Source organism: Pteropus medius, unplaced genomic scaffold (assembly GCF_902729225.1).
Source record: "Pteropus medius unplaced genomic scaffold, Ma_sr-lr_union100, whole genome shotgun sequence".
NCBI lineage: Eukaryota > Metazoa > Chordata > Mammalia > Chiroptera > Pteropodidae > Pteropus > Pteropus medius.
The window spans coordinates 764,433-790,964 of record NW_024344561.1 but is presented as its reverse complement, the minus strand read 5'-3'; the positions used below and the strand labels follow the sequence as shown (position 1 = coordinate 790,964).

Sequence of the window (26,532 nt, the reverse complement as noted above, 5' to 3'; positions counted from 1 at the left end):
ATGCTTTCTCCCACTAAAAAAGAAAAAGAGAGAGAACATAGATTGGGAAAACTTGTCCTCTTGCCCGCCCCACTCCATCCTAGTCCCTCTAAACACCCCTGGGACGTTCAGTTCTTTTTCTGTTTAGTTTCATGCAGATGTATGTGTGTGCGCCTGTGCGTGTGATGTTCTCTCTCTCTTTCTCATACCATACATGACTAAACACTAAACAAGCCTTGCTATTTTCATTCACCAGTAGGACCTGGAAGCCTAGCTGGGCTACACTGGCGGGGTCGTGGCTGAGGGGTGTGGAGGATGTGTGGGTTGTGAAGTCAGCCTCCAGGAGTTCAAATCCTTGTACAACCCTCCACTCACTGTGACTGTGGATAAATTAACCTCTCTGTGTTACTTTCCCCAACTGGAAAATGGTTATAAAGATTTAATATAAAGCACTTAATACCACCCCTAACGCTGAGTGAGCTCCCTACAAACATTCCTCCTTGCTATATAACCTGTGGTGCCCCCTCCTTCTTCCTTAAACTATTTTAAAACTTTCCATTTTAAAAACGTCACTTGTGTTAAGAAAGTCTCACAAACTGAACCCACCTGTGTAACCACAGTACTGTTTCCTGTCCCCCAGAAGCCACCCTATGGCCCCACCAGTCACTACCTCTTGCAAAGACAACCGTAGATCCATGTTCTGTTATTATAGGTTAATTAGTTATGTCTATTCTAGAACATACAAAAGTGTCTGGCCTTTTTCACTTGGCATACTGCTTCCTCCCCACTTCCCAAAATTCACTCATGCTGTTGCACTTACCAAAATTCATTCCTTTTTATTGCTGAGGAGTATTCCATGGTATAGATGGACCACAGTTTCTTGAACTACTCACCCATTGGTGAACATTTGGATTGCTTTCAATGTTTGGCTATTATGAATAAAGCTGCTATGAACACTTGTCTCCACGTCTTTGTGGGTTTTTCTTTTTTAAGTAGTTTTGTTTTTCTTGGGTCAATACCTAGGAGTACAATGGCTGGGTCATATGGTAGGTGCGTGTTTAACTTTATAAGAAACTGCCAGACCTTTTTCCAAGTGATTGTGTCATCTTATATTCCCACCAGCAGTGGAGGAGAGTCCCATTTGTTACGGATCCTCACCAGCACTTGGTACTGTCTGTCTTTCTCGTTTTAGCTATTCTGATAGGCAGGCAGTGGTATTTCACTGTTTAAATTTGCATTTCCTTGATGACTTCATTCTTTTTATCCACTGTATGCTCTTTCCTCCTGTGACCCTATCACGGTGATGTATGCATTCTTCTGTTAGTGGACATGTATATCTCTCCCATTTTTTACAATAACTATCAAAACCGCAGGTAACACCCTTTGGCACAGAAGCCCCATGCACACATGCCTGCGGTGGCAGAGAGAAATCGCACAGGGTGAACACGGTTTGGATTTAATCTCTCTGTCAGAGAACATTCTGCCCCACAGCATCTGCTCACCTGGCTTGATGTTAACCAAACTCAAATTCTTGCCAATCTGATTAGTGAAAAATGGCATCATTCTGTCTGTTCACTGGCACACAGTCAGCAAACGCTCACTGTCTATTCGACGATGGAATGGGCGGATGGACGGATGGATGGATGGATGGGTGAAGGAATGACGACTGCTCCTTGTGAACCAAATACACTAAGAGGGTTCTCTCACTATCTCTGATGGAAAACAAAGGTTGAGGCCCCACCCTTCTTGAGCCTGACCCCGCCCCGGGCCCCGCCTCTGCCCGCGCGGGGCTCCCATTGGAGAGGGCACGCGGGGCTGGCCCGGCAGGCTGGGCCCGGCCCGGGGCGGGGCGCTGCAGCCCGCCGAGCCTCCCGCCCGCCCGGGCTGGGGTCGCGCTGGTTTGAACTCCCTTGCCGGACCGCCTTGGCCATGGAGGACGAGCGGAAGGACGGAGCCTACGGTAGGAGCCGCCTCTGGCCTGCGGCCGCCTATGCTGAATTGAGGGGACCCTTGGGGGAGGGGGACGTCTGAGATCTTAAACACCTGCATTGCAGCTGGGACCCCCTTCTGCTTCCCGGGCCTATATCCCTCTCTGCACTGAGCCCACTCCCCTTCTAACCGCCAGGTCGCCCTGCGTCTCCCTGGTCCCCTGCGCTCCCTCCCGCTGATGGGCCGGGACGCATGGCGCATGCTCCGCCCGGGGAGGTCCCGTTATCTGGGTAGCTCAGATGCCAGGCGGGGGAAGGGATGCACGGCGACCCGGGCCCCGAAAAGGGAAAGGAAGGCCCCAACCTCCTCCAGTCCCCCTCTTCTTCCAGTCCCCTTGGTCTACTTCTCCCCCCTGCCCACATCTCCTGGAAAGTAGCCGTCCCGGGGCTTCGGCCAGTTGGGGAAACTGAGGCAAGACTGAGCAGACCGAATGCAAGGGCAGGAGCCCATCGGGTCCCGCCCGACGCCTGGGAAAGGCGGAAACCAGGACGCCGCCGGCGCGGGGCAGGAAGGAAGTCGGAAACAATTGGGAAACTTTCCTTTACCCCGTGCAAGTGGTTGGGGTGCCCGCGGCCTTTTTTGCTGAATCGGGGCAACTGGACACCCTCCTGCGAACCTGAGGGCGACTTCGCCCCAGGGTCCAGGGAATGGTGTCGAGATGAGGCCCCTTCTCACCCACACTCTACTGCGGGTTCCTTCCCCAGTTCCCACGGGAGGGGGGGAAGGAGTACAGTCCTCAGTTTCTCCTTTCTCTTCCCCATTTTGGGTCCTGGGCACACATCCCACCAGACATTGCCCTGGGGCCAAAGTATCCTTTCACACCTCCTCGTGTGCCTGGGACTTCCTGGAAACTGTGAGACAGAATGGTCTTGGGGAGGGGGCCGGAAACCGCTCAAAAATAAAAACAAACCTGCTAGAGCTGTGCCTCCCTCCCCTCCTTCCCCACTGAAGACTGTGGCCTCAGGAGTCTGCAGAGACAGATGAGGGAGGCTGGGTCCCTCCCTGCCCAGCCCTGCGGAGAGGGAGGCCAGGGTGGGGTGGGCTAAGGGGACCTGGCCACTACCCAGCCACTCCCCTCCCCACTTGAAGCTGCCAGTCTCTCTAGGGGCCCCCTTGTTCTTGGTTTTGGCTTAAGCCCCAGACCCTGTGGCTGCCCATGCTGTGTGTCCCTTGGGTGTGGCCAGCTGTCTCTGATCTGAAATTTTTAGTCTTGGGTCCAGGCCAGGCTCTGCCTGCCTGCGGGCAGCACCTGAGAGAACTCTGGTCTTCTGAGGCTCGGCTGTGGTAGAGATGAGGGACAGAATGGACAATGACGTGATTCACCCATCCTTGAATTTGGCCAAAGGGAGCCAGTCATGAATGGGCTTGAGCAAACCTTCCTAGGCCCCCTGCCAGCCTCACACCCAAGACAGGGGACCTCTGTGCCCAGCACACCCTGATGGAGCACATTCCATCAACAAGTATTTATTGAGCATCTCACAGACAGGGTCTAAACACCGAGAACACAACAGTGAACAAAGCAGAATCTTTGACCGCAGGGAGTGGACAAGGGAATAAATATGTAATTTTAGGTTGTTGTAAGTGCTGTGAAGCAAAGGACAGAACACCATGTATGTAGGGAAGATCATCTGGGACTATTTTAGGTGACCGAGGACTGGAGGTTGAGCCAATGGCCATGGGAAAATTGAGAGAAGTGTTTCAGGCAGAGAGAACAGTGAACAAACCACACAGTTGCTTAATTATTTCTCTCTATGAGGCCCAGAGGAGCCCCGAGGTGGAGGCTTCAGTTGGTTGGATCTTGCAGCCAGGCCCTCATTTCCTCCAGGATGAGATGGCTTGACTCCTAGAAGTGGGGCAGGTCTCACTTTGCTTGTAAATAGTCCATTCGCATCAGAACCAAAAACCTGGGACCCTCAGGCTTCCCAGTGAAAACCCTGCGAGATAATGGGGACCTTTCCTTTGAGAACAGCATGCAAGAATAGCTTACATATCCTTGCAGTGCCTTCCATGAATTTACGGGGTGACATCAGGCAGACACAGGCTCAAATCTTGGCTCTAACATGAGCTCTGTGGCCCTGAACAACTGATGACTTCTCTGAAACTTTGTATCCTCATCTGCAGGGCCGGGCGTGGTGGGGGAGCATTTCACCCATTTCCTGGCAAGCTCTGTGTGCTCAGGAGTCCTCTGGGGCTGGCGACACTGGGGACATGGATTTTCCGTGAGCCGATAGAGAAGCAGTCCTCTGTCAGAACGTAGACTCGGGCCGGCCTGGGCAGGGCAGGAAGCTCCTTTAGCAGACACTGCGTCTAGAGGAAGGCATTGGCGCCAAGGAAAATGGGAAAATGGCTCCTGGCCCCAACGAATGTCAGCAGTGGGCACTGCTGTCCTTCCCACCCCGCCCACACTTGGCATGAGCAGCATGGAATAAGATACTAGAACCTAAAACAATGGACTCTGGTGGGGGTGGGGTTTGGAAAAAAGTAATGGTGCTTGTTAAAAAAACATCCCATGGCCCAATTCACCAGAGAATTCAACTCGGCCAGCAGTGGAGGCCTGGCATCTAATTTAGAAGACATATTGTTAGGAGAGGGTATTTAGCTCTTAATTGCAACTTTTAAAAAGAGAGATAATGTACGATACATTTACATGCTTCAGAACACAAAAGATACAAAAGACTTTACAGTTTTATCTTGAAAAGTCTCCTTGTCTAGGGCCATGCTACCTTGAACAAGCCCGATCCTGTCTGAGCTCGGAAGCTGAGCAGGGTGGGGCCTGGTTAGTATTTGGATGGGAGACCACGTAGGGAGACCAGGTGCTGTAGGTGTAAAAAAATACAATAAAATAAGGGATCGTAAGATGACAAGGTCCTTGCAGTCTGAGAGGTCAACCAAGGGTTGCCTCGCCTAAAAAAAAAGTCTCCTTATTTCCTCTCCCTGCATCACACTCCCTTGGAGTGCGTCAGAATTAAAACATGCTGTGTTTTCCTTTCTAGGCCTTAGACTACACATGCAAGATTTACATATTCTGTATTTTGTGGCTTTTTTGTTGTTGTTGTTGTTGTTGTTCTTTTACAAAACTGTCAGCAAATTCCTAGAGTGCTAGCTTCATGAGGCAGGAATTCATGTCTGTTGGTTTGAAGGTGTATCGACAGAGGCTGGCACATAGTAGATGCTCAACAAATATTGTTGAATGGTAGGTTTTCGTTTTACATATTGCTTTTTTTCCCTTTTCTTACTATGCGTTGGAGATGACCTCACGTAAGTGCCTGGAAAGCTCCCCCAGTGTTTTTTGACAGTTGCATCAAGTAGTGCATTCGCGCATGGACCATCTTATATTTAACCAATCAAGGGGAATATTTTAAACTTTTTACTGAAGCAGAAAGGGTTCAGATCCTAATTTTACAAGGCTCCAGTTTTCACACCCAGCTTAGGAAAAAAAAATATTGCCAGCATACCAGAAGCCCTCAGGCCCAAGGAGGGCCTATCAGTATTATTATTATTTTTCTTATTACTATCACTATTATTATTATTATTATTATTTTATTTTTGTGATAAAAAAACAACACAAAATTTATCATCTTAACTGTCTTTAAGTGTAGATTAAATAGTCTTAAATATATTCACATTGTTGGACTTTGGCCTGTTTTTGTAAAGCCAGTGGACTAAGAATGGCTCTTATGTCAGTAAATGGTCGTTAAAAAAAAAAAAAAAGAAAAGAATATAAACAGATGATATGTGAACCACAAAGCTTAAAATCTTTAATATCTGGCCCTCGACAAAAAGAATTGCAGACCTCTGGTAGGAATCTTCCTATCACCCCCAGAAAGTTCTCTTATGCTCTTGTCCCATCAATCCTCCAAGAGAGGGTTATTTTGAAATGTGATTTTAAAACTCTTATATAAACAAAATTAATATATTCTGTCTGTGTGGACTGAAAATTAAAAATAAGCCCTCAGTTGCAGAGAAGATTTTAGCCTTCCACCTGAAAGAACCCTTCACAAACCCTCAGGCAGCTGTCCTCATCCCAGAGGTGACACAGCCAAGAAGTCTAGAGCTTATTAGTATATTCATTCCCTCTCAATCTCTCTCTCTCTCTCTCTCTCTCTCTCTCCATATATATATATATATGTATATGTGTATATATATATATAATATATATATATATATATATATATGACATCTGGATCTTTTTAAAGCTCCTTCCCCTGGTTTAATGAACAATTACTGTTTCCAGGGTGGGATACTATGTTGCCTTGTAAAAAGATGAAGTAGGTTTAACCTCTGCAAGGGGAAACAATGTCCGATTATGTTAGTCTACGAAATAGCAAAGCGGGAATGGTATGTGCAACAAAACGGGGATAAATAGCTACAAGTTTGCATACATATGTGAATTGTAGACAGTGTCTCAGGGAGGAAAGGGAAATGGATGAGAGGAACTGCGCCAGGAAGAGAAGTGAGGGCTCTGGGCCAGGGGTTAGAGGGAGAATGAGTTCTCTCAGTCTGAAGTCTTGTTCTGGGGTAAGTTTTTCATCTTGATAAGCATACTGTTCACTTAATATAAACAGGTTCACTCCTAACTTCCTTCAGCGAACATTGTCAGGCACCATGTGCCAGGTTCTGTTCTAGATGCTGGAGACACAGCAGACACTGCACTTGTGGAACTGATATTCTAGAAAGGGAACCAAGGTAACCAGACAAGAAATTACGATGAATGAGAAAAATTCTTAGAATGTCAGAAGAAGGATTCTGGAGAAAAATACAGCAGGAAAGAGCAGGTGGGAGTGGTCTGGAGGGCCTGGAGGCAGGACCTAAAATTTTAGATAGAGGTATCAGAGAAGGTCATCCTGAGGTGACCTGAGAAGCAAGGGAGAGAGAGGGAGCATCATAGCCTGTTTCAGGAAGAGGGCAGCCAGTGCAAAGGCCCTGGGGTAGGATCATATCTGATGTGTTTGAAGAGCAGTGAGGAAGCTTTTGTGGCTGGAGTGGAGAGATCAAGAGTTAAAATGGGAAGAGGTGACGGCAGAAAGGGGTTAGGGGCAGAATGTACAAAGCCTTGTGGGCCATAGGGAGGACTTGGACTTTTATTCTGCGAGAGATGGGAACCACTGAGTGTTCTGAACAGAGGAGGGACCTGACTGACTCGGGTGCTCACAGGTGCCCCCCGGCCTCTGGGGGCCTACAATGGCAAAAACCAAGAGATCAGGACAGAGGCAATAGCACTAGTTGAGGGGCATGAATCACCCCGTATCAAGGTGCTAAATAAATGAACACATTTACAAAACGAGGCTAATGACAGAGTTTGGACTCTCAGCCAGATTCTAGAACCCTTGGCTCAGTTCCAGTCCCAGCTCCATTCTTCTTTGTTCTGTACCGTCTTTACCTTTTGTATCTCTGTACCTTTCTTATCTATACCTTTCATATACCTGAGCCTCAGTTTTTGTATCCATAAAATGGGGTTAGCACTTAGCACAGAGCTTGGTCCATGGTAGATGCTCAGTTAATCAGAATTTTTCATCAGGCATAGAGTTCAAGAGCATGGTGTCAGGAACGGAGTTCAAGTCCCAGCTCCTGATGGCTCTGTGATTTAGGCAAGTCGTGAAGCATTTCTGTACCTCAGTTTCTACACTGGGCCATCTGCCTTCAGAGCTTTGTTAGGATGACATGAGTTTCTAGAAGTAAATGTCTGGTTGGTGCCTGGCACACAGTAGGCACATTATGACCATTAGAGTTGCTTCCAGCTTTCCCACCCAGATGCTGTCCCCAAAACTTTTTTTTCAAAAAGATTCATCTGGGCAGCTGGGATGCCCATTCCTTAGGCATATAATTCTGGGAAGGCAGGGGGTTGGGGGTGGCGAGCCAGCCTGGCTGGGTGATTAAGACCTTGAGCTGCTGCAGACCTTGGAGACTTGGCCAGTATCCGGAAGCCGTGTGGGCTGGGTGGCACTTGATGTCCTGGCACCATCATTGTGACTAGGCAGCCTGTGTTAGTTCCCTTATCTCCTATGCCCACTGTACCAAGCAGGCTGGCTATCATGCTAGCAAAGCCAGGACCCAAGAGCCGCCTCTCCACCCCCGCCCACAGCCTGGCCGATGGCCCAGCTTTCCTACGCCTTCTCCCCAACCACTGTCAAATCTTTAGCTCTACCTCTTCAGGTATCTGTCAAAGAAAAGGTCTGGGTTGGAGCCAGAGGGGCCTGGTTTTGATTCACAGCTTCGTCCCTTACCAGCTATGCTGTCTGAGCAAGCAGCTCAGTTTGCCCTCTCTGTCAAACGAGACCACGCTCCTGGTTAGTGTTTGTTGAAGCCTTGTACCCGAGACTTGTACTAAGTGATTTTTGAGCATCGAGTCCTGGCAACACCTACGAAGCAAATGCAAGTATTAGTCCCATTCTCCAGACAGGAAAACGGCAGCCCGGAGAGGATAAAGGCTTGTTGGTTTCCCCACCTGTATTGCAGGGGAATGAATGACATGATTGTTACATGATTGTTCCGCTTGTTACAAGGAGAGCACATGAAACATGCTGGCGCAGACTCGGGCTCAGTACGTGTTTTTGGTTCATGGCCTAGAGACCAGGAGGCAGCAAATTCCATAATAGGCCAGAGAATAAAAATTTTCAGCTTTGTGGGCCATGTACAGTCTCTATTGCTGCTGCTCAAGCCTGCCATTGTAGTGTGAAAACCACTAGAAGTTTGAAAACAAGCATGGCAGTGTACCACGAAAACTTGATTGATGGCCACTGACATTTGAATTCCACATAATTTTCACGTGACAAAATAGTCTTCCTCTTTTGATGTTTTGCAGCCATTTAAAAATGTGAAGACCACTTATGGCTTTAGGTCATATGAAAACAAGCCAGTGGGTGGGTTTGACTCACTGGTGGCATTTGTCCCAGTTGGTAAAAACACTTTAGGCGTTAGGCAAAATAATGGTTCCCCTTCCCCAAAGATGTCCTCATCCTAATTTCTGGAACCTGTGACTGTGTTACATTACATGGCAAAAGGGCAAAGGGGAATTCGGAGAAGGGAATAAATTAAGGATTTTGAGATGGGGAGATTATCCTGGATTATCTCGGTGGGCCAAGGACAATGGCCCTTATTAAGGAAAGAGAGAGGCTAGGAGGAGCCAGAGAAGGAGGCAGTGACAGTGGACACAGATGTGGGCTTTATGGGAATGCCAGTTTTGAGGATGAAGGAAGAGGCCATGAGCCAAGGAAAAAGGGCACTTTCTAGAAGCCGGGATAGGCAGGGGGAAAGGATCTACAGAAGGAATGCAGCCCTGCCTACACCTTTGTTTTAGCCTGGCATGATGCACTTTGGACGTCTGACCTCTAGAGCCTGAAGATAATCGATTTGTATTGTTTTAAGCCACCAAGTTTGTGGGGACTTGTTACAGCAGTCACAGGAAACTCATACAGATGCTAACTCGGCTCTGCTGCTCACCATCTTTGTGGGTACCTGCACATTATTTCTCTCTGAGGCCCAGTTTCAGCATCTGTCAAATGGGGGTATAATGATAGGATCAGCCTCACAAAGTCATTATAAGGATAAACTGAGTTCATCTGTGTAACGTTTTAGAAGTGTGCCCGCCACATGGCAAACAGCTCAGTAAATGGAGGCATTGGGGCATTTGTAATTTTCTTATTACCTTGCAGCATTGTTACAAAGATTCAGCAAGTTCTCATACTGCAGAGTTTGGATCAGTCTCATTATCGGAAAACATCAGTATTCACCTCGCTCCTCCCTCCATCCCCACCCACTAATGGTAGTGAGAACTAGTGGAACCCATCAGATGTCAGTACCAACATTCCTGCGTGTATTTCCTGAGCCCCCACTAGGCCAGGCCCCGAGTCAAGCCTATGCCAGGTGCCCCTGTCTGCATCTTTAGTTCCATCCTACAGAGGAATAACTCAAGTTTACACAGCAAGGACGTAGCTCAGCTGTCCCATAGGCAGCCATTTTTCTGAGAGCCATCCATCTGTGACCTTCCCACACATGCCTGGTCATGCTCCTGCTCAAACACCCTTAGAGGTTCCCACTCACTCACCAAACCTGGAGTAGGGACCACTACGTGTTGCTAGGTGACTGGGCTAGCTGCTTTCCTTCCTTGAGCCTTGGTTTCCTCTGCTGTAAAATGGGTTGATGACAAGACCTCTAGTGTGGTGAAGAGCAGGGAGCCAGTGTCTGAAAGGTCCTCTGTTAGCACCAGCCATTATGTGGCTGCTCCCACTTTGCCCGTCTGGCTCCTATTCAGCTGACACAAAAAACTTTCAGCTCTCCCTTATCTCTCCTCCCGCCTTACAGGTCTCACCTCTCAGATGGTAGAAATATGCTCTTGTGTTTCCCCTTCATGCTTGTAATCGTTTTGAGTTTTTATATATTTGCATGACTAATCCATGTGGAATTGTTTTGCTATGTATAGAGGGGGATGGAATTAACTTAATTTTCTTCCAAATGCACAGCCACGCCTCCCGACCGATTTGTCCTTTCCCTGCCAAGTAGAAATTCCACATTTGTCACGTATTAAATTCTTTTATGTATATAATTCACAAATTATTTTTTAAATGTGCACACCTGGAAAACTCTAAGCTGCATTTTAATTTTTAATCTTAGCTTCACAGTTAACCCTTAAACCACATGGGGGTTAGAGGTGCTGAGCCTCTCTGCAGTTTAAAATCTGTGTATAACTTTTGACTCCCCCAAAAACTTTTCTAATAGACTACTGTTGACAGGAAGCCTTACCAATAACAAGCAGTCAAATAACACATGTTTTGTATGTTATGTATATTATATGCTGTATTCTTCAACAAAGTAAGCTGGAAAAAAGTGTTAAAGAAAATCACAAGGAAGAGAAAATACATTTACAGTGCTGTACATATTTATCGAGAAATATCTGCGTATCACTGGACCCGCGCAGTTCAAACCTGTGTTGTTCAGGGGTCAATTGTATAGACATGGATTATACATTACGGTTATTCACTTAACAAACTTTTCTTGAGTGCTTGTTCTATGCCAGGCACTGGGGACACAGCCACTTTCAAAACATATAAATCCCTGCCTGTGGATATGTGGGCAGACAATCATCAATGTGGAAATGTGTGACTGTCGACAGGTGGTGATATGGAACGAAATAAGGTGATGGGACCTCGGAGGGGACCATTTTAGAATGGTGGGAGAAAGCCTCTCCTGGGAGGTGTTGTTTGAGCAGGGGCCTGAAAGAGGAGGAGCCACGTGGATATCTTGGGAGAGAACTTTCTAGGCAGAGGAAGCAAGTGCACAGGTCCTGAGACGAGACCATGCCTGGGGAGTTTTTCGTGTAACCAGGAGGCCAGTGAGTCTGGGCTGGAATGAGCGAAGGGGAGAGAGGGAGGAGATGAGGGCGGTGAGGGGAGAGGGCAGAGCAGGCCTGGCCTGTGGGCCATGGTGAAGAGTTGGGCTTCTCCTCTGAGTGAGGTAGGAGCCATGGAAGGTTCTGGGCAGAGGAGAGACGTACCCTGACTCAGGTGTTGACAGGCTCCTCTGGCCACAGTGGAAGGAACAGACAGTGTGGGGTAAGGATGTGGCCTGGGAGACCAGGGTGGAGACACCTGCACTGGTCCAGGCAGGAGATGTCACAAGGGTGAGGAACGGCTGGTTTCTGGGTAGATTCTGAATGCAGGGCTGATGTTGAGCAGAGAGGCGTCCCAGGTTTCTGGCCTGAGCGCTCTGGACAATGGAGCTGCCATTTCTGAGTTAAGGCAGGTTGGGGGACAATCAGGGAGGGACTCGGCTGGCAGTGCTGAGTGTGAGATGCTCATGAAAACCCCATGTGGGGCACTGGGAGGCAGGTGTCACAGGGGCATGCAGCTCAGGGGGCCAGTCCCTCCCCAGGGACTGACATTTGGGAATCATCAGGACGGACCTGGCCAGCCGTTGAAGTCCTAAGCCTGCAGGAGTATCCCCAAGGGACCTAGTGTATCTGGGAAGAGAAGAAGCTGTGGCCTGGGCACTGCTCAGAATGGGTGGGGTGGGCCTAGCTGGCCTTTCAGCTGGCAGGGACTTAGGAACCGCAAGATTTCTTTGGGAGGCCTGGTCATTCAAGGGCATGGCTTGGGCCCTCAGGCCTCGCCTGTTTGCTGAAGCCTGTGGGCCAGGGTCAGGTGGGGTGATCAGAGAGGTATGGGGGTGGAGGGTAGGGGATGTTGCTTGGCTCTGAGGCAGCAGCTGTAATTATTGAGTACCAACTGTATTTGACCACACTGTATAATTCCATGCTAACTGTATGCCCCACAATAAATATATATTCCCACTGACCATACCCCCATGCCAGATGTATGCAGTTAACTATACTGTATACAACTGGCCCCAATGGCTGCTGGGAGATACAGTGAAATTAAAGGAGTATATTACAGTTTACATGGGGGCGGATGATCGGTATGGGGGGTACAGCCAGCTGACTCTGCACCCTCTACTGATTGTATACCCCCACGTTGGCTATGCAACTTCGTGTGTGCTGTATACCTCCCACCAGCTGTATACCTCCACTCCTACTGTATATCCCACACTGCAAACACCCTCATGGCAATTGTCTACCTCCATGTCTGCTATATGACTCCACACTGACTGTGCCCCATGATGGCGGTACCCTTGTACCTACTATATATCCCTACATTGGTTGAACACTCCTACACTGAACAATATTACCATATTGTGCATTTCAACTGTAAACCCCACACCAACTGTATACCTCCTGGCATCCCATGCCTGGTCTTTGACCGGTTTTGGTTTTATGCTTTAGCCCCATTTCACAGTTAAGGAAACAGGCTCTGGGAAGGCAAGGCACTGGCCTAAGTAAGTGTCTTCTGGCTCAGTGGGGCAGAAGGAACATTGGAATCCAGGGCCACGCAGTAGGATGTCGGCTCCAGGAGGACAGACCCATCAGATTGGGTCTCTGATTTGTTACTGTACCTGGTGCCCGTCTCAGGGCCTGCTCCCAGGAGGCACTCAATAAATACTTCTACAAAACAATAGCTTCAGGATTTACAATTGTGAGAGGGTGCAGGGGTGATAAGCTCAGGTGTGTGGCCTTGGGGGCCACAAAAGAACCTGCTGGGGGCAGTGCCAGGCAGGGATGTGGCGCCAGTGGCGCTGCCAGCCCCAGTTTGCCAGTTTTCAAGAGGCTGGCCATGTGGATTTTTATACAGGCTCTCCTAATGTTTAACTGTTGGCATTTAATTTTTTAAAAATGCAGCTCAAAATAAAAAACATCCATCGGTTTGAGAATTTTTAAGCTTGAATACTCCACAGTTGGGTGTTTGGGTCAGCCGTCTGCCGGTTTTGCGGCGCCCCGCTAGAAATTGCTCTCCCTGTCCCTCAGTTTCCCTACTTAGAGAATGGGGCGATATCAGGCGCCCTTTCGGGGCTGGGAAGCGTGCTAGGCGGTGTGGCCCCCGGCGTGGAGGGAGCGGGCCAAGCGCGGGCGCGAAGGCAGTGCGTTCCGTGGGTGGGGGCTGGGCAGGGGGCGGAGAGGGCTAAATCCGGCGGGCGGGTGAGTGGCGGGAGCAGCTGCCGCCCCGCCCGGCCTCTCCTCCCTCCCTCCCTCGGTCCCGTTCCCCCGCCGCGGCTCGGCTGGGGCTGGTCAGACCGGTTTGGGTTGCCCCGCCCGGCTCTTTGCTGGGAGGAACCGCCGCCAGTCAGTCCATCCGTCCTTCCCTCGGGACGCCCGCACAGCCAGACTTCGGGGCCGGGCGCCCACAGGGATGGGGGGCGAGCGGCAACATTACTACGGGAAGCACGGTAGGCAGCTCCCCTCGCGCACCCGGGCATGGCCACGGGGGCTGGGTGGGTGCAGCGGAAATACCGATCTCCGCCTGTAGCCCCCTGCACGTCACTTGCCAGCACCCCTCACCCGAAAGGCCTGCCTCGGAATTGCCCTCCTATGGGGTCCCACCTTGGACCCTCTCTTCTCCACCTGGCTCCCAGGTGGCTCCCACTCCAGCCCCCTCCACAGAGGGTGGCCTCCAGCTCCAGCTGCTACAACCCCTACCCCAGCCCTGGCTTGCGCTGCGGGGGCTGCTCGTCTGGAGGTTGGGGGAGGCAGAAAATCCGCAGTCTCTGAAATTTACTTCTGGCGCCAAAGATACCCCTAGGGGCGCCCATCTGGGAGAGGGGGTCTCCCAATCCCTTCTTGGCCCACCCAACTCAAACTTGCTGATTTTCAGGAACTCCACAGAAGTACGACCCCACCTTCAAAGGACCCATTTACAACAGGTAAGTGCTCTGAGTTCCTGTGTGTGGCGGGGATGTCTCTGCTAACACCGCCCCACCCATTTCTTCATACTCCCCCATTAGTTCTCCAACGAACTGGTGATAAATATTTGCAATTTGATGATAAAAAGACTAATTTCTTTAATATACAAAGAGTCCTTACAAATGTTTTTTTTCTTTTTAGTTCAGGGAAAAGACTGGAACATAATTTCTAGAACAAGAAATACTATAGACAATGAAGTTATAGGAAAATGCTCAAACTTACTAGAAAATAAAGGAATGTAATTTAAAACAATAACCAAATAGAATTTCCCATCACAGATTAGTAAAGATTAAATAGATTAATACATGTTCTGCTCTGAAACCAATTATTGCAGTTTTTGTTCCAAAGATTAAAATTATTGGTAAAAAATTCTCCATAAACTTTGCACACATGGACAAAAATGTATGAAATAGCTGTCTTTTTAAAAATGGCAAAAATCCAACCATCTGAATGTCCGTCCATCCTTTAGAATTAGTTTGCTAAATTACAGTGGATCTTTGAATTATAATATTACACAGCCATTAAAATGTACAAGTCCTGAGTATGACATGGATCCCTCAATATATTAAGCAAAAAAAAGCAAGATACAGAACAGTGGTGTTTCATATAACGCTTGAGTTAAAAATTTTTTTTAAACATTTGTACCCAAAGGACTCACAAGAAATCATTAACAGAGGTTACTTATGGGCAGGAATATGTGAGGGAGAGATTTATTTCTTTATTGTATACATTCTCATATGGCTTTAATTATTTAATTCATATTTAATCTTATAAAAATAGTTTAAAAAATATGTGATGCTGGTAAAAATGTGGGGAAATGGGCGCTTGCAATCAAAAGAGAGCTGGACATGGCTGTGAACTGCTTTGAAAACAGTGTAGCATTAGGTACTAAAATTTAAAATGCATGTGTACTTTCACTCAGGGACAAGTGTCCAAATAACACATGGATGTATGTGAGCAGGGTACAATGGATTATGATACCCAGGACACCAAGGCTCCCACCCTGACACTGTCCTTTGCTCTCCAGGGGCTGCACAGACATCATTTGTTGTGTGTTCCTCCTCCTGGCCATTGTGGGCTACGTGGCTGTGGGGATCATAGGTGAGTGGAGGAGGGGACAGGACTTGCGGTTCCAAGTTCCAGTGCAAGATAGTGAGCCACAGCCTTGGGGGCAGGAGTGGGACTGGTGCTAGGGAGTGGCTAGCGCCTCAGTGTCCCTGGATCCCTCCACAGCTTGGACCCACGGGGACCCTCGAAAGGTGATCTACCCTACCGATAGCCGAGGCGAGTTCTGTGGACAGAAAGGCACGAAAAATGCGTAAGTCCAGCTCCTTGGGGCCTGGTGGGTCTGCGGAGCAGTGCGCAGGAGGGCTTCCCCCACCTACGTCCATTCATTAGTCCAGTCAACAAGTATGTATGAAACTCCCACCATCCCCAGCTGCTGTTCTAGGCTCTGTGGACACAGCATGGAATGAGACATTAAGAGTCTCATTAAGAAGGAGTTCTTTTATCTCACTTGTAAAAGTGAGGCCTGCATCATGCCTTGGTTGTGTGATCTAGGGCCAGTGTCTCAACCTTGCTGGGCTTTACTTTCCTCAACTCTAAAATGGGGAGCATAACAATCCCACCCTCAGAGGGCTGTTGTTATGGTTTGATGAGCTTATACATGCAGAGCTTAGACTAGCACCTCGCATAGAGTTGCTACAGCAGTTATTGTTAATTATTGTTGTTGTTTTCATTAAGATATTTTGTATAGGGTAGTTGAAGAATCTTGACAGTTTCCATCTCCCTCTCCCCACCCCAGGAACAAACCCTACCTGTTTTATTTCAACATTGTGAAATGTGCCAGCCCCCTGGTCCTGCTGGAATTCCAGTGTCCCACCCCCCAGGTAACTTGTCCCCTCCCTGTGCCCTACTCTATCCCCGATTCCTATCACCGAGTCCTTTTCCTCCCGTAGTGATGGCTCCTCTCCCAGCTTTTTCTTTTTTCCCTGGTGAACGGGAGATGGAACTTCTGTTCTGTGTGGGGATTGGGTGTCTGATCCCACCCAACCCTGCTTCCCGCCCCCTCAAGATCTGCGTGGAGAAGTGCCCTGACCGATACCTCACCTACCTGAATGCTCACAGATCCCAGGACTTTGAGTATTACAAGCAGTTCTGCGTGCCTGGCTTCCAGAACAACAAGGTGAGGGGAGCCCAGGCAGGGCCAGGTGGAGGGCGTTGGCCTGGGAGATGAACCCCCCTCCCCACCTCTCTCGGCAGGGTGTGGCTGAGGTGCTTCGGGATGGCGACTGCCCTGCTGTCCTCACTCCCAGCACACTCTGTGAGTCTAGGGTCTCATGAGCTTTGGTGGAGAGTGGGAAGGTTTCAGGGGGTCAACTTGACTGCTGTCCCATCCCTTGCTCCATGCAGTGGCCCGGCGATGCTTCCCAGCCATCCACGCCCACAAGGGGGTCCTCATGGTGGGCAATGAGACGACCTATGAGGATGGGCACGGCGCTCGGAAAAACATCACGGAGCTGGTGGAGGGTGCCAAGTGAGGATCACAGCCCACCATACTGGCGTTCTGCTTTCCTGGGTGGGACAGGGTGTCCCCTGGGGCTGGCTGATCAGAGCGGGGGTCTGACTACCCTTGACTACCTTACTTCAGGAAAGCCAACGGGGTCCTGGAGGCACGGCAGCTGGCCATGCGGATATTTGAAGATTACACAGTCTCTTGGTACTGGATTGTCATGTAAGTTGGGAGGGACGGTGGCCCTCCCTGGGCTGGGCAGTCTGGGTAAGAGGGTGGGGCCTGCTCATGCTCCCATTTTGTCCCCCAGAGGCCTGGTCATCGCCATGGTGATGAGCCTCCTGTTCATCGTGTTGCTCCGCTTCCTGGCTGGCATTATGGTCTGGGTGATGATTGTCATGGTGATTCTGGTGCTGGGCTATGGTAAGTCTTCCCTTTCCTTGCGCCATCCCCTCCCCAGAGTCTGCAAAATACCCATTCAGTGGCCCAGCAGGAATCTTCTGAGCCATCAGATGTCCTCTATCTTTTACTTGGCATATTTGTGAAGATGTTCATTTCAGTGTTGTTTATGACAGCAGACACTGGGAAACAATCAATGGTCATTACTTGGGGATGGGTTAAACCATAGTCTTCCTGACCGGGGCCTGAATCTATATGTCATCGACACTGAAAGGCACACGCAAGTAAACTACCTAGCACAGTGGCTAAGGATGCATGCTCTGGCCCCAGAAAGCTGGAGTTTCAAATGCTGTTTCTGCCAACTCCTCACTCTGTGACCTTGGCAAAATGACTCAACTTCCCTGTGCATCAATTTCTTCTATAAAAAGGGGATGGTTAGTATTTATTAGTTAGTAGGTTTACTGAGAAGGTAGTGTGTGCAGGTGATGGAAGCGGGCCCTGAAGAGCCGAGGCCTATAGAACCCAGAGGCCACGCACAAAACCCAGTGCTTTATATTCTGATTATTCATTTAAACTTTCCAGGAGGAAACATGCCTGATATGTAACCCAGTCTCAGGACCCAGATATTAAAATATTCATGTTAATAGTAGTTTCTAGCTGGATGCTGGCAGTTTAGGTGACTAGGCTTTTTTTTTTACTTTTCTTGTATTTTACAATTTTCTTTTGCAAAGAGCTAAGGGGAATGCTGAAAATCCCTAATGCTACCCTAGTGGACGTTAACACCCATGTCCTCCCTCCCAACCCATGAATCATTATTATAGGGTGGCAAGATCAGAGGAAAGCCTCAGGCCACACAGCGTACTGACATCTATTCATTCGTTCATTCACCAAACATGTTTGAGTGCCTACTGTGTCCTGGGCAGTTTTCTAGGTCTTGGGCTTAGAGTGATGAATAAAAGGATGAATTCTTGCTCCCGTGCAGCTTATGTTCTTGGGGATATGAGGGAGATAGATAAGAAACTAGAAAACCCTCGAGGATGTCAAAGCAGAGAAGAGGGATAAGAAGCTGGAGCGTGAGAGGGTAAAATTCTAAAGAGGGGAAGGGTTTCTGGGAGGTCTCATGAGATAGTAACTTTTCAGCAGCGACTGGAGGATGTAAAGGCTCTAGTTGGGGAGAGAATATATCAGGCAGTGAGATCAGCAAGTGCAAAAGCCCTGAGGGAGGAGCAAGCAATGGTAGCCAGCCTGTTTTTGCTTCTGTTAAATCGGGGTGGTTATACCTGCTTTGCAAAGTTGAGGAAGCAGTCGGTAGGCTGAGGTCAGTTGTAGCGAGCGTGGCAATTCCCCCGTGCAGGAATATTTCACTGTTACATGGAGTATGCCCGACTGCGAGGTGAGGCCGGCTCCGACGTCTCCCTGGTGGACCTCGGCTTTCAGACAGACCTTCGTGTGTACCTGCACTTGCGACAGACCTGGATGGCCTTCAGTGAGTCCCAGCTCCCCACTCCTGCCCCAAGTGAGGCCTGGGAAGGAGTGGGGAGCCCGGACAGCTGACAGACTCAGACACTCTCTGCCCCCGCAGTGATAATTCTGAGCATTATCGAGGTTATTATCATCTTGCTGCTAATCTTTCTACGGAAGAGAATTCTCATTGCCATTGCGCTTATCAAAGAAGCCAGCAGGTGAGTGACAGGGCCTCAGGCTGGGATGGTATCAGGGCTGCTTGGGCCCTGATGCCCATGTCTCTATTCCTCCCCAGGGCCGTGGGATACGTGATGTGCTCCATGCTGTACCCACTGGTCACCTTCTTCCTGCTGTGCCTTTGCATCGCCTACTGGGCCAGCACTGCTGTGTATCCACTGTCAGACCCCAATCCCTGGCCCCAGGAATGGCTAAGGACCAGACTTACCTGGAAGTGACCTGTGGCTTGGAGAAAGAGCCTGATGGGAAAAGGGATCCTTTCTCACAAGCCCCTGGGGTGTTTAATCTCAGATCTCAGGTTCCTTAACGAGTCTCCAGTTTCCTGTCTACTTCCAATGAAGCCATTTATAAGATCTTTGATGATGCCACTGACTGCCCAGTTGCTGGGAAAACCTGCAACCCTGAGGTGGGTATCAGAGGTGGTGGGCAGCTATCAGGAGCCCATAGAGGATCTGAAATCTTTCGTCATACTTGGGGACCATTCAACCAAATTTGGGTCCTGCTCTCTCTCATGTGCTGGATGTGGGGGGCATGGATCCAACTTGGCACCCCACCTCCCCAAGAACTGGACCACCCACCTTTTTCACCTTGACTTTATTTTCTGTCCCAAACCCAGTAAACTTCCAGTTCTTGTGTCTGGAACCCCTTCCTTGCCTTCCACAAGCCCCTATCCTGACCCCTGTGGTCCTCATACTGATCTCTGCCACTCACTGATATATGACCCCACCCTGACCCCCTAGCCTATCTTGCCTCACTGACACCCATTGAGTCCATGACCCCTGGTCTTACTTCTAGAACCCCTTGACTTAACTCTGATCCCCATGACTCCTGTCCCACCCTGTGGTATAGCTAACCCAGACCCGATGCCCAGAGCCCACTCTGAACCCCAGGCCCCTGTGTTGTGACTGGTCTCTGCATCCCCCCGCCAGACCTTCTCCTCTTCCAATGAATCCCGCCTGTGCCCTGGTGCCCACTGCCAGTTCGCCTTCTACGGTGGTGAGTCAGGCTACCACCGGGCCCTGCTGGGCCTGCAGATCTTCAATGCCTTCATGTTCTTCTGGCTGGCCAACTTCGTCCTGGCTCTGGGCCAGGTCACGCTAGCTGGGGCCTTCGCCTCCTACTACTGGTCCCTGCACAAACCAGATGACCTGCCTGCCTTCCCTCTCTTCTCTGCCTTCAGCAGGGCACTCAGGTGGGACCCTGGGTGGGCTGGGGGTCAGGGAAAGATGGGGTGAAGGAGTCCAGGCCCAGCCACTGACCGTGCCTTTGGCCCTCAGGTACCACACAGGCTCTCTGGCCTTTGGTGCCCTCATCCTGGCCATTGTGCAGATCATCCGAGTGATGCTGGAGTACTTGGATCAGCGCCTGAAAGGTGAGGCCTGCTGGCTGTTGGCTTTGGCCTTAAATTGGGAGGCGGGGCCGAGAGGCAGATCATGACTGGTTCTTGTTTGGGCTAAGGTGGTAGGAAAGTGATTGGTTTCCTACCAATGGTGCAGGGGAGTAAGGGTGCTGAAGGGCTTGGGTGGTTGGTTCCTGCAGTGGAAGAGCTACTGAGACCCCACTGGGTGGCATTCTCACTCTGAGGGGGCGGGGCCAATAGGCTGAGGCTGCCATTGGTTCCTGAAGAGAGGGTTGGGCTGAGATTTGTTTGCACAGGTTAGGCGGGGTGTATAAGACTGTTCTTTGTAACAGGGTCTGTGGAGCTGGGATTGGGTGTCCTATGGGCTGGGGCCAAGGAGTCTGCAAGGATTGGCTTCTGCCTGGAAGGCGGGGCCAGAGCAGCAGTATGGGTTGTGATTGGTTCCTGTCTTGGAGGCTGGGCTGAAGAACTTCCAAGATTGGGTCTCTCATTGGGGCACACCCCCTAGGGTCCTGATCAAGAAGTCTCCCTGTCTCTTTGAGAAAGTGGGCTCCTGGAGTCCTGCTCTGTGGCAAGTGTACATAATGAGGAAGAGGGCAATCTCCCCTTATCTCCACATTCCTCCATTCTCTCCCAGCTGCGGACAACAAGTTTGCCAAGTTTCTCATGACCTGTCTCAAATGCTGCTTCTGGTGCCTGGAGAAGTTCATCAAATTCCTCAACAGGAATGCCTACATCATGGTGAGTAGGCCTCGGACCCAGAATCAACCTGCCAGTTCCTGCTGGGTGGGAAGAACCCTCATTCCTATCCAGGGGGCCTGATCCTCCCCTCCTACCCCGCTCCAGATCGCCATCTATGGCACCAACTTCTGCACCTCAGCCAGGAATGCCTTCTTCCTGCTCATGAGAAACATCATCAGGTCAGGGAAAACACCATCCTCTCGCTGCCTCCCTCCTCCCCAGGCTCCTGAGCTAGCATTCACACCTGCTCCTTATCCTTCCCTGCAGAGTGGCTGTCCTGGACAAAGTTACTGACTTCCTCTTCCTGTTGGGCAAACTTCTGATTGTGGGTAGTGTGGGTGAGTGCCACTCACCCAGCTTGTGGGGGTGTGGGGTCCCATGTCTTATGTGATGGTTGGGGTCTTCTGGAGGGCACTACTCGTTTAACCAGAACCCTCACCATCTTGGTTTTCTCTCCCTCTCCAGGGATCCTGGCTTTCTTCTTCTTCACCCACCGTATTAGGATTGTACAAGACACAGCACCGCCCCTCAATTATTACTGGGTTCCTATACTGGTATGGACCTTGAGGGTGGGTGGAAGCGGTGGGAGGAGGCGGCGTTGGGGCTCACCTGGCCTCCTTTGACTGGACAGATGTGGGTGGGGGCCAGAAGTAGGGGATTGGTTATTTATTCAGCCCACAAACATCTATAAAGCACCTACCGTGTACCAGGAACAGGGGGAGTAAGGGCTTCTCTCTGGAAGCTTTATAGTTTAGAGGTAAATAGACATTCATCAATAATGATATGGGTGGATGCATGCTTGCAAACTGGTACATGCCACGGGGAAGAATTAGGGAACTGTTTGAGCCTGAGGTAGAGGATTTGGGCAGGTCTGAGAGTCCAGGCGGCTTCACTGCAGAAGTGATGACAGATCTAAGATCTGAAGGAGATGCAGGAAATATATAGGTAGAGGGAACAATAAGGACAGAGGCCCTGAGGCAGAACCATGCCAGGAGCAGTGAGAAAACCAGTGTTGTGGCTGGTGTGGAGGGAGTGAAGGGGGAAGAAGGTGGAGGAGCTAAGTCATCACCTTAAGGAATACCGTATCTGAGGGCAGGCCTTGGAGCCCTATGACCTAGATTTTTATCTTAGTCCTCTTTTTTGCTAGTTTTAGGATGTGTAACTTTGGACAAGTTTTTTAATCTCTCTAAGGTCCACTTGCTAGGGTCAATTTTACATACCTATCAAGGCCCTGTGAGTCACTATATTGCTGGAGGTACAGCAATTGTTGGGACAGACGCAGTCTAGTGGGGACGTAGGCATTAAACCTGTAATGCCCTAAACATGCAGCCAGATGAAGGTCTCAGAGGAGGGGTGCTCAGTACTAGGAATGCATAAAAGAGAGTCTAGATGTCAGAGGCGGCTTCTTGGAGGAGCTGGTACCTGAGGACTTGATGTTTGAGCTTAAAGCAGAACGACAAGAAGGCATGATAAACTATACTAAATCAGGGCAACAGCATGTGCCAAGGCCCTGGGGTTAAAGAGAGCAAGAAATGTCCTGTGGACAGTTGGGCCCTGCCCACAGGATGAGGAGTTGGGTTGTTAGTATAAGGCTTATTAGCAGAAGGATGACATAATCCCCGCCTGGGAGGGACCTGGTGAGGGGACCAGGTGGGAACAGCTCCTGTCCCCTTACCCAGACAGTGATCGTTGGCTCCTACCTGATTGCCCATGGCTTCTTCAGCGTCTACGGCATGTGTGTGGACACGTTATTTCTCTGTTTCTGTGAGTGAGCCCTCACCCTGATTCTTGATGGGCCCTGACTCCCTTCTCCACTCTGGGCAAAACATCTTCCTCCCATGGGGCTACATATTCACCTACCTGGTGCCCCCAGCTTCCCAGGGACTGGCTGTCCCTCATCCTAGGGCCCTTGCATGCCCTCTCGGCTTCCTCCCCATGCTCGGAGCTGCTCCGTCCTATTGTCCCCTGGTCCAGGCTGCAACTGGGACGCTCTGCCCCTGGGCCCTCGGCTTCCGAGTTTCCGGCTTTTTGGGGCGGGGATTAGTGGCTGCCACTAACTCTGGTCTCTCCATCTGTCTGTTTTTTTTTTCTCTCTTTTCCTCTCCTCCATGCCTGCTGGCTTCCCTGTTCTACCCTGCCTCCCTCTCCCCCTCCCTCCCTGACCACCTCATTTTCCCCATGCTGGTTCCTGGGGGGAGCCCAGGTGAGGACCTGGAAAGGAATGACGGCTCTCAGGAGCGACCCTACTTCATGTCGCCTGAGCTGAGAGACATCCTGTTGAAGGGGAGTGCGGAGGAGGGGAAGCGGGCGGAAGTCGAGGAGTAGGAGGAGTAGAGAAGGAAGGAGGCCGGCTTGGGGCCGGGCAGGCCTCCTCGTTTCCTCCCTGTAGACTGGGGGTGCATGCGGGGCTCCCTTGCCTGGGAGTGTGGGGAGCGTGTTTGCCTCCCATTCTTGAACCCACTGTAGTCCGCCCCTCCCCAGTCCCAGTGTGTCTTGCTTCCTAACCCTCTGAGGCTTCTCTGTGGTCCCTGCCCACCCACCCTGTCCCCAGAGGCCCCTACCTGTGGTCTCCCCTGATGCCACCTGCTCTGGGGTCTGTCTCTGCAGTGGAGGACCTAGAGAGGAATGATGGCTCGGCTGAGAGGCCTTACTTCATGTCTTCCAACCTCAAGAAGCTTTTGAACAAGACCAACAAGAAGCTGGTGGAGTCCTGAAGGCCCTGCCTTGCCCTGCTTCCCAGGAAAGTTTCTCACTGGGTGCTCAGCAGCTGGAGCAGAACCCCCCAGCCCATAGAGCTGACCAGAAGTCCTCTCACTGCTGCCCCCATCCAATTACCACCAGTTTCTGGGGACCTGGAGGATTTATGGTATCTTCTCCCTGCGGCAAGGGGCAGTTGGACTTTTCTTGGCAGCCCCAACGACTGTGCAGCGTGTCACTCTAGTCCTCACTGGCCCGGATAGGGAGAAGTTCTGTGAGGGCCCTTGCTGTGTCTGGCATGCGATGGAGCCCAACTTCTGTGGGCTGCCTCAAGCTTCCTGTTCCCTCTTATGGCGTGATGACGGTGTTTTTTGTCTGCTCAAGCCAGGACTGAGCCCCTTCTCCATGACCGAACAGCTGGCTCACACAGACTGCCACATGCCTTTCTTTATTATTTTTTTAACTTGGACATGCATTAAAGGGTCTATTAGCTTTTTTCTGTCTCAACAGCTCAGATGGGGCCACTGAGGAGTGCCTTCAGTTACCTGGCATAGCTGGGGTGGGAGTGCATGCCCAGGTGGGGTGTGGCACTGGGCCCTGTCGATGGGTTAGGAAGGAGTGAAACTGTCCCGGGAGGCCACTGGGAGCAGGAGGGAGGGGACTGCTAATAGCGGCCTCATGGAAGCCTGCTAGCTGGAGGAGCCAGGCTCAATTTCCCACCTTCTTCTGCCTGTTGACACAGCTCTCTGTAAGAGAAAAGAAACCGAATCCACCCAAGGGATGATTTCAGGAGAAAGGATGTGGGGCAGGTGCCGCAGGCACACCAGGCCCCCTGCCCAGTCACCTCATGACTTTAGGATCCTTTTGCCAAATTAGTTAAACTTGGGGGACCTGGTCTACCAGTTCCTCCTTCACTAAGGCCCCCAACTTCATGTCTGATCATCAGCATAGTTCCAGGATCCCAGGGAGGAAGAAATCCCTGCCTGAGGTCTGTGTCCTACGCCTATTGCCAGCCCTCCCACCCATTCTGTACACACACCCCTGCGTGTAACTGCATTCCAACTACTAATAAAGTGCCTATTGTACAGAGCCTGGGTCTGGAGTGCTTGTGGGGGCAGCGAGAGGCCAGGAGGGGGAACCTCAGCTTTGACTGCTTTGGAACTCTGAGCTGGGGCAACTGTCCCCAGGGTTGGTGGAGGCAGGCAGTAAGCCCTGTGCTGTCCCCTGTCTCTGCCTGAATTCCACCATGCAAGCGGCTCAGGTTTCTCCTGAACAAATGCTCTTTATAAGATTCTGGTTCCTAGACTCCAGAAGGTGGCCATGGCCTGTTCACCTCCCGCCCCCTCTCCTCGGTCACATGGCCTGAACTCGTGGCCCCAGGCCTGTTTCGCCCGCTCTAGAGCTTCAGACCTGTAAAGCTGCCCCCTGCCAGGCTGCCTGGAGCCTCGCTGCTGCCCCCTGGTGCCAGTTCTCTGTCACTCCTCTGGGCTGACTGCTCTACCACCTTAACTGCCTTTTCCCCTCCTATATTGCCCGCCCCTGGATTTTTTTCTTAAACAGCCACCATTTTTTTGAGTACTTACTTTCTGCATACCATACCCTACTTCTATTACTCTCCCTGTTAATTAAGGCAGGGAGGTTGAGCAATGCATCTAAATGTTGCTCAGCAGGAAAGGAGCCAAGAAGGCATTTGAAGCCAGGTCTCCTGGACCCCAAGGCCCACACTCAATGCCCTGTACTGATGCTTTCTGGGTTTCCTCATTCACCTTGATCCTTCCAGGATGTTCTTTTCCTTATCCCAGGTCTTGTTAGCCCCGCCTCCAAAACTGCTCCTGAACCTGACTTCTCCCCATATCTTCAGTTCCCAGCCTCCATTATCACTCACTGGAACTAGGAGAGTATCTCCTCCTCGTCCCTAGCTCCTCCCATCATGTCCCCAGCCTCCGCTGTTCTCCCAACAGGTGCAGAAGGACACCTGCGAACAACTGAGTGAGTTCATGTCCTTTTCTGCTCAAGAACCCTCCGTAGCTCCCACCTTACTCAGTGCAAGCCAAAGTCCTCGCTGCAGCCCACAAGGCCCTTCCCTATCCACCCACTCACCTCCCCCTTGCTGACATCCAGCCCCCCTGGGCCCGGGCTTGTGCCTGAAATGCTCTCTACCTGGCTAGCTCTTTATCCTTCCACTTTCAGCTCAGGGATCACCTCCTCCAGGAAGCCTTTCCTTCTCATCTAAAGTTGGCCTCTCTTGGTTATGACCATGTCACCCTGTTTATTTTCTTCACGGCGCTTGTCACTATCTGCAATTATTTGTGTTTTCATTTACTGTCAGTCCCCCCACCCAGAATGTCAGCTCAAAGGGGACCCAGGTGTTGCCTCTTCTTTACCACCTTATCCCAAGGTTGGGTAGAGTGCCTGGTACACAGCCGGCACTCAATATACAGGCATGGGACAACTGAATTAATGTAAAGGGTTTAGCACAGTGCCTGGCCCATGGGAAGTGCACAGTGTTAGTGATTGTTATAGTATACAGAAGCATTGAAGTTCCTGGTCTTTCATGCATGCTCAAAGCCCTCTGGCTGCTGTGTGCGAAAACTGTATGACACAAAAGTAGAAGCACTGAGACTAATGAGGAGGCTACTGCACTAGTCCAGGCGCTCACTGATGGTGGACTAGACTCAGGTGGTCTTGGTGAAGGTGATGAAAAGCATGCCGATTTTAAAATTTGAAGATGGAACTGACATGATTGATTATATGTGGAATGTGCAAGAGAGGAGCCAAAGAAACAGGAGGAAGCAAGGCTGCAAGGCAGTAAGCTCAAGCAGAGGCCTGAGAGGGCACCTGATCTTGCAGGGATCTCTGTAGGATGAG

At 50.4% G+C, this 26,532-nt stretch overlaps 1 protein-coding gene and 1 pseudogene across 4 annotated transcripts; both read left to right on the top strand.

The window, feature by feature from the left end:
• Positions 1–1,780: 1,780 nt before the first annotated feature.
• Positions 1,781–24,754, top strand: SLC44A2 (solute carrier family 44 member 2 (CTL2 blood group)). 4 transcript variants are annotated; one of them, XM_039873197.1, is made up of 22 exons: positions 1,781–1,939; positions 14,166–14,214; positions 15,282–15,355; positions 15,488–15,572; positions 16,059–16,143; positions 16,329–16,439; positions 16,517–16,577; positions 16,667–16,790; positions 16,905–16,988; positions 17,077–17,189; positions 18,520–18,651; positions 18,748–18,847; positions 18,925–19,017; positions 19,185–19,272; positions 19,796–20,058; positions 20,144–20,238; positions 20,864–20,967; positions 21,073–21,146; positions 21,235–21,305; positions 21,433–21,521; positions 22,647–22,731; positions 23,575–24,754. In XM_039873197.1, the coding sequence occupies exons 1-22, from the start codon at positions 1,909–1,911 to the stop codon at positions 23,679–23,681; spliced, it is 2,118 nt and encodes a 705-aa protein (XP_039729131.1). In that variant the 5' UTR covers positions 1,781–1,908; the 3' UTR covers positions 23,682–24,754. The 4 variants fall into 4 exon arrangements, with proteins under 4 accessions (XP_039729131.1, XP_039729129.1, XP_039729130.1 ...); XM_039873195.1 differs by lacking the exon at positions 23,575–24,754 and adding an exon at positions 23,171–23,510; XM_039873196.1 differs by lacking the exon at positions 1,781–1,939 and adding an exon at positions 13,625–13,740.
• LOC120610937 (uncharacterized) lies at positions 4,675–4,793 on the top strand (annotated as a pseudogene).
• Positions 24,755–26,532: the final 1,778 nt, after the last annotated feature.